At 47.5% G+C, this 11,404-nt stretch overlaps 1 protein-coding gene across 1 annotated transcript in view; it reads left to right on the top strand.

The window, feature by feature from the left end:
• The first annotated feature begins 3,997 nt into the window (after positions 1-3,997).
• Positions 3,998-11,404, top strand: part of LOC102472745 (nuclear autoantigenic sperm protein-like) — a 35,630-nt gene continuing 28,223 nt past the window's right edge. The window contains 1 exon segment of the mRNA XM_027775351.1: positions 3,998-4,093. Coding sequence (XP_027631152.1) covers positions 3,998-4,093 — 96 coding nt within the window.

The raw sequence follows: 11,404 nt of genomic DNA on the forward strand, positions 1-11,404 counted from the left end.
GTAGGGAAACACTTGGGACTTCTGCCAAGGCAGGAAGATGAGACTTCAGAAGTTTTGCTTGAGCCATCCTTAGGGCTCTCTGTCTCTGAGAAGAGCAGGCTAAGAGGTGGGATAGTAGCTTGCCGTGGGTGGGTTTCCACCAGAAGGTGCAGGCGCGTGGAATTCCAAAGCCACACGCCAGGACCTCTTCCTTCTCCGTGGCCGTGAGTTCGGGAGAGACTACGCGATGATGCGTTAGGGCAGGTTCCCTTTACGTTAGCATCCACTCTCTGTCATCGGGAATCTCCCCAGGACTTGCCATGGGTGCAGGGGATCCCAGTGCCAGGCTGAGCTTCAGAACCCCCAGGGCCCTCTTCGAGAGCCCAGAACGTGGATCTAGGCTGGGCCCCACAAAACCAGAATAACAGGGTGGTTTACCAGGTCCTAGCACCCTGGTTGGAGGCAGGGTGGGCAGACCTGAGTCCTGCATAAGGAGGATGAGCCTCCTGGGGAGCGAATGTGCTTAAAACCTCAGTGTCCATGTTTCCTAAAACGCTCCATGTTCGGGCACAGAGACTGGCGTAGACACCGCCCCGGCCTCGTGCGCTGCAAGAATCTCAGAAATGAGGACCATCAACAGGGCGCTGCACGGCAGTGGGTGCCAAAGAGGACCCGAGGCAAGGGGCGGATGGCTCACAGGATCGGGGTGCCTGGAGGCCCTGCTGCTCCCACCTCTGGGGAGAACGTTCTAGGTGGGGTGGCAGTGACTGAGGGAAGCTCGGCGTAGGCAGAGCAGGGGCTCTAGGAGCACAGGCTGTCTGTCATGCTGGAAGTTCTCCTTGAGGGGGAGCTGATGGTGAGTCCTGAGCAGGCCCTGACACGATGGACATGCAGTCGCCGGGGTCCCCTGGTCCTTGCTCTGAGGAGACTGAAGTGGCGCCAAGGGAAACCTTGTGGGGAAGCGTCACTGTGGTGACAGTACCACACACATTGCTCGTTTCTGGATTTGCGAGTGTGATCCTGGAAGCTGCAAGTTGGTGCCCCCCTTGCCTTGCCTGGATATAGCACAGGCTTTCTCCTCTGGTGAGGATTTTGGTGAAGCCGGTCTTGAGCTGCCCACAACACTGCAAAGACTGTTCAGCTCTGGAAAGTTCTTTTTTTTTTTTTTTTTAACTTTTTAATTGTTATAAAGGTTTTTGCTACAGGGCGCGTGCACTCGCCAGAAAGAGACAGAGAGATAGAAAGCAAGAAATCACCCCCCAGAGGGGATGGTCACACCGCAATCCCTTCCCCTCCACTACCCTCTCAAGATCTTGGGCACGCACACACACGCACCCAGTGTGAGTTTAAGCTACTGGGTCGGGGGCTTGAACCGCGGTCAACTACGTGGAAATTCAGCAACATAGCCATTACATTAACTGCTGGTCCTCAGATCTGGAAAGTTCTTAAGCAGCCCCATAATAAGCAAATAAGCCCTGAGATCCATTTTCACATCACTCTTCAAACACTAACTGGTAAACAATACAGCCACTTCGGAGGAAGGGCTTGAGTGCGTGGGTGTGTGTGAGTGCGTATGAGAAAAGGAATATACTATCGTTTTTTCCTTCTTTTTAATTTGCTGGAGGGTGTGTGCTTTTACTAGAAGTAGATAGGTATGGGGTGAGAGAGTACCCCATCGGGCATGGTCACACCATAATTCCTTCTCCTCCACGTCTCCCTCCTTTGGGGATTTTGGGCACACAGATACATGCACCTAGTGTGGTTTTCAAGCCACCAATTTCCAGGACTTGAGCATGCAATTGGCCATGTGGGATCCAGTCACCTTAACCACACTGCTCCTGGCTGGCCTGTGATACACTATTCTTTTTTTTTTTCCATTTTATTTTTTTATTTAGACAATTAAACCAAAGATATTACCATATACATAATTTTTAATAGAGAACTTCACACTCCTGGGTCTGTTAAGTGTCTCTTCCTTTTTATATTATTCGTCATTTGTGGTGGTCATCTGTTCACCACGGAAGACTAGGTAACTGCCTCTCTGTAGCAGAGATAATTTACCTCTTCCAGTGCCAAATGTGGTCACCAGCTCTTCAGAGCCTGAGAGTAATGACTGGACAAATGGGTGAGAGAGAGGACTGGTCTGCAGAGAACTTCTATGTGCAATGGCCATGCTGCAATCCCTCCTTCATTCTGTTCGCAGGACTTTGGGCACGCATGCACACATGCCTGGCATGAGTTTCAAGCCTCCAGGTCTGGGACTTAACCACGGATTGGCCATGTGGAAGTCCAGGCCTTAACCACTATATCACCTGCTGGCTCTCAGCAAACTACTTTAAAAAAAAATTATTTATTTTATTTATTCATTCATTTCTTTCTTAATTTGACCAGAGAGAGACAGAGGGTGAGAGTGAGAGAGAAAGTGAGAAAGCAAGCCACCAGATTGAGGACTTGAACCCTGGTCAGCCATGTGGGAGTGTCCAGCACCTTAACCACCACACCATCTGCTGGTCCCCACAGCAAACGACTTTTAATACCAGGTTATAGAAAATCTGATTAGAACAATCAAACAAAATAAAAATACCCAATCTCCTCAAACTCATTTAAACCATTATTTTGAATCAGGTAAGAATGGAGCCTGCAGCTACGGAAGTAGTAAAAATGATGCTGATGCAAAATCTAAATGCAGCACCCTCTCTGTCTGTCATAACAAAGGCCCCTCCTTTCTCTAGGAGGAGAACTGGGATTGGCTAAGCAGGGACACAGTTTCAGGTCGGTCTGAGGGGCTGATGGGCTTTTTTTTGTTGGTGGTGGTGGGAGTGAGCACGGGGTGGAACAGAGGGGTGACCTCCTTTATATAATAATGTGGCACCCACTAGCCACGGCGTAATTGTGGGACTTTCAGAGACCCCGACCTAGTGGGGTGCTGGTAAGCTACCTTTGAGTGCTGGGTCTAGGACTCAAACTGAGCATTTGGCCATGTGGGAACCAGCCGCTCTAATCTCCACGCCACCTGCTGGCCGCAAAGTGTCTTTTTGGTGTGCTTCTCCACGTTAATGCTTGAGAATGCCTTTCTGTGGGGTCTTCTGGGTCACCGATATGGACATGGCCAGTGCTTGACTGAGATGAGAATGGATACATGAGGACGGGTAGGACATCTGAACCTTCTTGTGTCCCACTGCTACCAGTGACACTTCTATGGAGCCACATCAGACTTCTTCAAATGCTTATTTCCTGTGTGAACTGCACCGTTTTGTTGAGCTTAGAGGTCGCCTGAGTAAGCAACGAGGTTAACGCTTCCCAGCAGAAACCAGGTCCCGGAGGCCCTGAGGAAGGCCTGTGAGCCGCCCTGAGCTGCGAGGCCACTTTCTTCTTTCTCCCGCACGGGCAGCAGGTCTGACTCGGTCCTATCTGGTCCTTACCCTGGGGCTCCAGATGTGCTGTCTGTGCTGCCGAGGAGAGCAGGAGGCTCGCTGTGTGCCGGGGTGTTGGTCTTCCGGGGCAGCCTTAGAAATGACCACAAACTCACGGGCTTTAAGCAATGGAATTTCATTTCCTCATAGTTTGGGAACCAGAAGCCTGGAACCAAGGTGTCCCCAGGGCTGTGCTCCCTCTAAGGGGTCTTCATCATAGGCGGCACTTTCCACTCCTTCCACACCTGGTTTTGAAGGCCACTGGACGTCTGCTTGGATTCTTCAGTGGTCTTCAAGGAAAAGTCAGTAAAAGGTTAAAAAAGCACGAGATTATTTTGGAGAGGAACTGAGGGGAGGAAGCACAGGGCTGAGCATTCCAGGCCACACTCACCAAGTCACCAAAGGCGTTCATCTTCATTGAGAAGCCTTGTTTCCCTTGGACGTATTCCAGCTTGTGCTGTTCAATCGTTTTCATATTCTTCTCCCACACAGATCTCCTCCATCCTTCTTCACCCTGGAGGCAAACATCCAACCGGTGGTCCCTGCTGCTATGTAGAATACAAGCCATGCTCACCAAGAGACTTCTCAGTGATGGAAGAGACACCATGGCCGAGATGGCTTTGTACTTCCGAGAGCTCAGACACAATGGGGATTTCTGCCCATCTTGTGTTCATCATGGGTGCTACTACATCATCGCCTTGGTAAGAGCTGGCCTCTAGAAGCTTCTCTCTGGCCCTAAACTCCCAACAGCAAGGAATGTTGCTCTAGGGTCTCCCATCTGAGAGTTTCAGATGTTCCCCACTGGATCATGTTTTCCCATGTTTTGCCTTCCACTGGTCCCATTGCTCATCAAAATGGGGGTCGAGTGAAGAGTCGAGGCTATCCTCTTGTGAAGGATGGCCGGGATGTCTCCTCATGTTTAAGGAGCCTAGAATAGAAAAACACATGACTATCTGATTAGAACAATCTTTCTAAAAAGCCATGTTACTCTCCCCTGAGGAACTAAAGACAGCATGGCCAAATCACGGTGTTTCAATTATTCTCCCAAGCACGTGGGTGAGGAAAAGCAGGCCAAGAGGAGGTACATGACTGAGTCACCGCGATGAATAGCACCGTCTCAACAGCTCCCGGAGCTCAAACAGGGTGTGCAACGACAGTTCAGGTTATGAGAAGGGCGTCAAGGTTCCTGATGGATCAGAAACTAAAGGAAACAACCAGGAAACCAGGAAATGTTTGGTCCAGGGTTTGTAGCAATGGTGCCTAAGTCACCCAGGTAAAATCTTCCTAAGGAGGACACCAGATCCCCAGAAGGGGAAAGGGATCTCCAACAGTTGGGAGGCCACCTCCACTCCCTCCTTGGCTAATAAACAGCAGGAAGTGAGGTATTATCTAGGAACCTCTGCTTTTTCTTTTTTCTTTTTTTCGCTATAGGGCGCGTGCTCTCGCCAGACAGACAGAGAGAGACATAGAGACAGAAAGCGAGAAATCACCCCCCAGGGGGGATGGTGACGCCGTAATCCCTTCTCCTCCATTCTCCTCTCGGGATTTTGGGCATGCACGTACACGCGCCCAGCGTGAGTTTTAAGTCACCGGATCCGGGACGCAAACCACGGTCGACTACGTGGGAGTCCAGCGACATAGCCATTATGCTAACTGCTGGTTTCCTAGGAACCTCTGCTTTTTGAATGGAAGAGGAGGGCACCCACCACCCTCACTTGGGCTTGTACCACCAACACCCCAGTTACTTCCCCCAACTTAGAATACAGACGTTGATGAGCTGCTGGAAGCCAGAGGCCCCAGTGCCAGTGTCCAGGAAAGGGTAGGCCCAGGACTCACAGGTCCTCGGAAGGGCTAAGCTGGGAGTACTTGCTCCTGGTTTCCCCACAGGGACAGAGGATGGTCGCAGCTATGTCAGGGTGGGCATGGCAGCTGGTGGGGAGGGGGTGAGCAGCCCTGTCTTGCCCAGCCAGGTAGGACAACCCGCAGCCTCCTAGCTGGGGACTCGATAACCACCTGCCAACCCAAAGCTTGCAGGGACCACTGAACTCTCATCTGAGGCTGGGACTTCCACCTGGAGTCCAAGGATCTCTGAGGTTGACACCTGACCTTTGAGATGCCTAGAAGCAGACTGGCCAGCTCTGCCCCTCCAACCAAGCTATGATTGGCTGCTGGGTGGGGCCTCCAGGTGATCCCACATGTCTGAAGCGGCCGGGTCCTAAAAGGAGGAGGGTTTGGGTGTCCTGTGCACCCTGAGGCTATGCAGAGGCAGGCCCAATGGTTTTACTCAAAGTACTTGCAGTAGGGGTGGGAGGGGATCGTTTATTGGGAAAAAAAATTTATGGTGAACCCCCTGTGGATTTTTATCCTAATTTTGCCTTTTCTGTAGTCTCAGGTTAAAATACACTACGGGGGGACCAGTAGTTGGTGTAATGGCTATGTCACTGGACTCCCATGTAGTTGACCGTGGTTCAAGTCCCAGACCCGGTGGCTTAAACTCATGTGCCCAAGATCCCGAGAGGAGAGTGGAGAAGGGATTGTGGTGTGGCCATCCCCCCTGGGAGGTGATTTCTCATTTCCTGTTCTTCTCTGTCTTTCTGGCGAGCGCATGCATCCTATAGCAAAATACCCCCCCTCCAAAAAAAAAAAATTATTACTGCAGGGCAGAGTTTAGTCTGGTGTTTCCTGTTTAAGCCACAGCAAAGGTGGGGCCGAGCAGGAGGATGCGGAGTCCATGGGCAGACGTGTTATCTCCCAGCTTCAGGGTAGGACGCAGATGGGGTTAGAAGAATTTGGAAGGGAAAAACCATCCCAAGAATGCAGGATGCCGAGGTCAAGGTTCAAACCCTAGGAAGGAATGGGGCTGCCTAGGGGGTGTTACAGAGGTGGTTGTGAGCCGGGAGTCCTAATGTTCCCAATATGCCAGTCAAGGAGATACCTGACACATCAATCACTGTTAACCAGGGACTGCAGCTGGATGTCCTGGGGCCAGGAGAGGGCAGGTTATCTCCTTTTTTTGGTAATAATTTTTATTTAATTTAACTTATTATTATTATTTAATTTGACCAGAGAGAGACAGAGAGGGAAAGTGAGAAAGCAAGCCATCTGGTCCAGGACTCAAACCATGGTCCACCATGTGAAAGCTCAGCACCTTAACCACCATGCCACCTGCTGGCCCAGGTTATTTACTTTTATTATCAAAGCTTTGTTCAAAAAGGCCTCGAGAAGGTTATTATCTTCCCTCTCTCCACTCCATATACGCACACAGGAATTCCCAGGGACACTAAGTCAGAATCCTGCTTCCCACAGGGGACAATAACGGATCTGGACAGACTCGGTCCTTGCAGATGCTCGTCCCTTCAAAGTCCACGATGGGCACGCAGAATGGGTGGTCCAGTTCCCTTACCTAACCAAATACGCTAGTGCAGCTAAAAGCCTAAGCATTCAAACAAAGGAACTAACTATAATGACAGACTTCCCCTCCTAAATATTCATGACGAGACCCTACGATGAAAGCACAGTGACTCCATTCCCAGCACAGCTACCCTCCTCCTTCCTGCAGACACAGGGTAAGAAGCAGAGAGAAAGCAGGCCTGACCAGGGGCAATTCTTCACCCAAGCCCCATGCCCAGTCTAGGGTTTGGGAAGACGGCCCGTTTTGGCACTTGAGACTACCCCCGGCCCCCATTCCGGCAGCCAGATGGTAAGAAGGTCAATCCCCGGCCGCATAGCGACCCCATAGGTCTACATGTATAGGAGCCAAACATCTGAACACTCAGAGGCTCTCTTCCATAGCATCAGCAAAAGAGGAGAGAAGCCTCTCTGAGTAAATCTGAACCGAAAGCTCCCGCCGTGGATGCCTCGCTGCCACGGTAGAAGAGGAAAGCTGGCTCATAGTTAATTCAGAGTGAAGGGAAGCACAGGTGCACGCAGCTACAGAAATCTACTCCAAAGAATTAGCAAGAAGGGAGTACGTCACCAGACGACTGCAAATCCCAGCAGAGCCTCAAGAAGCATGAGGAAACTAGTAAATACTTCCCCTCCAAGGGAACCCAAGAACACATTTCCAACAATAAAAAAAGACAGACGAAATCACTGAAATGTCAGAAAAATAATTCAGAATGTTTATTGTAATGAAACTCAATGAGATGCCAGAGAAAACAGACAACTAACTGCAGGGGATGAGAAAACCGTTCCATGATGTGAAGGAGGAACTCCATAAAGAGATAGACATGATAAAAAACAAAACAGAACTTCTAGAGGTAAAGACTGTGATACAGGAAATCAAAGCCTCCTTCAAAAGTATTAATAGCAGATTAGGCCAAGCAAAAGATACACTCTCTGACCTAGACAAAGCCTCTGACTTAGACAAAACCACCAACAAAAGAAAACAAAACAAAAAAAGACAACATATAGGAAATACTAGTTACCATGAAATGCCCAAATATCCCAATATTTGGTATTCCAGAAGGTGAAGAATCTGATAAGGCCCTGATAATGTAATCTATTCCATGACATATTTGTAGAAACATTCAACTATCTAGACATAGAAAATATAGAAGACGCCAAATAGATGCCACACAAGAAGATCGTCCCACTGGCACACTATAGCCAGACTGGTAAAATCCAAAGACAAGACTCTAAAAATGGCAGGAGGGAAACATCGAGTTACTTAGAAAAATTGTCCTATTACAACAACGTCAGATCTCCAGTCTGAAACAATGCAAGCAAGGGAAGCACAGGTGGACATATTCAAAACACTGAAAAACATTTCAACTAAGAATACTATACCTGGGACCAGCAGTTGGTGTAATGGCTATGTCGCTAGACTCCCATGTAATCTACCATGGTTTGAATCTCAGATCCGGTGGCTTACACTCACGCCAGGCGCGTGTGCATGCGTGCCCAAGATCCCAAGAGGAGAATGGAGGAGAAGGGACTGCGGCATGGCCATCCCCTCTGAAGGGTGATTTCTCACTTTCTATCTCTCTTTCTGGTGAATGCACGCACCCTATAGCAAAAACTTTTCCAAAAAAAAAAAATAATAATAAATAAATATATACTATACTTGGCAAATGGCAAGAAAAAAAGATTCTCAGCTAAACAAAACCTGAAAGAATTTACCAACACTGGACCAGTTCGTCAAAAAGTACTGAAAGGAGTACTGAATCTGGAAAACCAAAAAGAAACAAACAGAAATAAAAGAACTTGAATTAACCAAGAAAATGGCTTATGAAATGACAGGGATAAGTCCAGAAACATCAATAACATTGAATGTTAATGGATTAAATTCTCCAGTTAAAATACACAGACCGGCTGAATGGATAGAAAAAAACAGGAACCCTCTACATGCTGACTGCAAGAAATGCACCTCACAGATAAAGATACACATAGACTGAAAGGGGAGGGCTGGAAAAAGATGTTCTGCGCAAAGAGAAATAAAAAAAAGGCTGTAGTCACGACACGGGTATCATATAAAAGAAACTTTTAGACAAAAACTGCAAGAAGAGACAAAGAAGAACACTATATAATACTAAAAAAGTGAATATACCTTTTTAGTAGCTATAACACTTACAAGATTTATGCACCCAACACTGGAGCACCCAAATATGTAAAAGCAAGACTGCTTGATCTAAAGGGAGAGATAGACTACACACTAATCCCTGGGGATCTCAACACCAAACACTCGTGCCTTTGCTTATCTACACGAAAAATAAGCAAAGGGATGCAGGATCTAAGTGATCCCATACATCAAATAGACTCGATGGCCATCTATAGGACTTTTCACGTTTTTCTCATCCCGACACAGCACATTTTCAGAGGTCGACCACATAACAGGGCACAAAACAAGCCTTTCCAAATTCAGAGGTATAGAAACTGTATCGGCATCTTCTCTGATCACAGCAGAATTAAACTTGAAACTAACTGCAGGAAGAACTCTTGACAACATACAAGCGCATGGAAACTAGACAACCTACTCCCAAATGACTTCCACACTGATTTGTGTGGAAATAAATGGAATAGAGAATAAAAGAACTATACAGACAATAAACAGAAGCAAAAGCTGGTTCTTTGAGAAGACAGACAAAACTGACACCTGTAGGTAGATTAATCAAGAACAGATACAGGAACCAGACAGCTCGAATCGGCGATGAAAGTGGCAACATGACAACAGACATAACAGAATTACAAAAGACCATGAGAGAGTGCTATGTGACTAGATGCCCACAAACAGGAAAATCTAGATGGAATAGGCACATTTCTGCACACATATAATTTCTGAAGACTGAACCAGGAAGTGGAAAGCCTGAATAGGCCAATAACGAGCAATGAGTTTGACTCAGTAATGAAGAGTCTCCCAACAACAAAAAAGTCCAGGTCCCGATGGCTGCTTCTGAAGCCTACAACATTGTTAAAGATGAGCTAATCCCAATTCTCCTCTGCAGCCACAGGGTAAGAAAGAGCAGAGAGGGAGCCGGCAGGTGGCATGGTGGTGAAGGGCGCTGGACTCCCACATGACTGACAGCAGTTTGAGTCCTGGAGCTGGTGGCTTGCTCTCTCTCTCTCACTCTGTCCCTTTCTGGTCAAATTGAAATAAATAAATAAAGTTAAATAAAATAATTCTTTAAAAAAAATAAGCACAGGCAGTAATCTGAAAATAAACTGTGGGATTACGTTAAGTTAAAAAGCTTCTGCACAGCAAAGAAACAATAATTAGAGTGAGGAGACAACTCTGAGAGTGCAAGAAGATGTTTGCAAACTATGGGGACTGATAAACAGAATATATAGGCAATCGAGAAGCTTGCCTGCAAAAATAACCAATCCAATCAAAAGCAAATGATCTGAACAGACAACTCACTCAGGAAAACATAAGAGCAGTCAAAAAGCATATGAAAAATACTCACCATTTCTTATCACGAGGGAAATGCAAATCAGCCCCCCAGGCAGAATCAGGACGATTAAAAAACTAGAAAGTGCTAAGTGCTGACAAGGCTGCAGTAAAAAGGCAACACGTCTCCACTGTTGGTGGGCTTGTAAATGAGCATGCCCCGCTGCAGGACAGTGTGGAGGTTCCTCAGAAACCTACAAAAAGAACTACCATACGACCCAGAAATTCCACTCTTAGGTGTTTACCCAAAACATAGAAAAACCCTCATTGGGAAAAACACGTGCACATCCACATGTATTGCAGCATTATTTGTAATCACTCAGACATAGACTCAACCCGAATGTCCAAGAACAGATGAGTGGATTGAAAAAATGTAGCACATGTATTCTACGGAATTCTACTCAGCGATAAAAAACAGTGAGACCCTGACGTCTGATACAAAGTAGATGAAAATGGAAAATCCTATGCTAAGTGAAGCAAGCCAGACTATGAAAAACAAGCATTGTGTCTTCCTGCTTAACATATACTGAGTGGGGACCAGCAGGTGGCATAATGGTTACATCACTGGATTCCCACATAGTTGACTGTGGTTCAAGTCCTAGACCCGGTGGCTTAAAACTCAGTCGGAGAGTGTGTGCAGGCATGCCCCCACATACTGAGACGATAATGGAGGAGAAGGGACTTGTGGCATGGCCATCCCCCCGAGGGGATGATTTCTTGTTTTCTGTCTCTTTGTCTCTGTCTCGCCCGTGAGTGCATGCATCCTATAACAAAAATCTCTCTAAAATATATATATATAATATATACTGAATGTCTGTACTCTACAGCAGAAACAAAATGATTGGCAGGTATAACAGCAGGGAGGGCAACTGGAGATACTAAAGATAGTGAAGAAGGGAATGGGTAATGGGGGGCAGGTAATAGGGAGTGGGAGGGAGGGGATAGTGCAGAAGGGAATGGGTAACAGGGGGTAATAGGGAGTGGGAGGGAGGGGATGGTGCAGAAGGGAATGGGTAATGGGGGGGCAGGTAATAGGGAGTGGGAGGGAGGGGATAGTGCAGAAGGGAATGGGTAATGGGTAACAGGGGGTAATAGGGAGTGGGAGGGAGGGGATGGGGCAGAAGGG

Source organism: Tupaia chinensis, unplaced genomic scaffold (genome assembly GCF_000334495.1).
Source record: "Tupaia chinensis unplaced genomic scaffold, TupChi_1.0 Scaffold000007_1, whole genome shotgun sequence".
Taxonomy (NCBI): domain Eukaryota; kingdom Metazoa; phylum Chordata; class Mammalia; order Scandentia; family Tupaiidae; genus Tupaia; species Tupaia belangeri.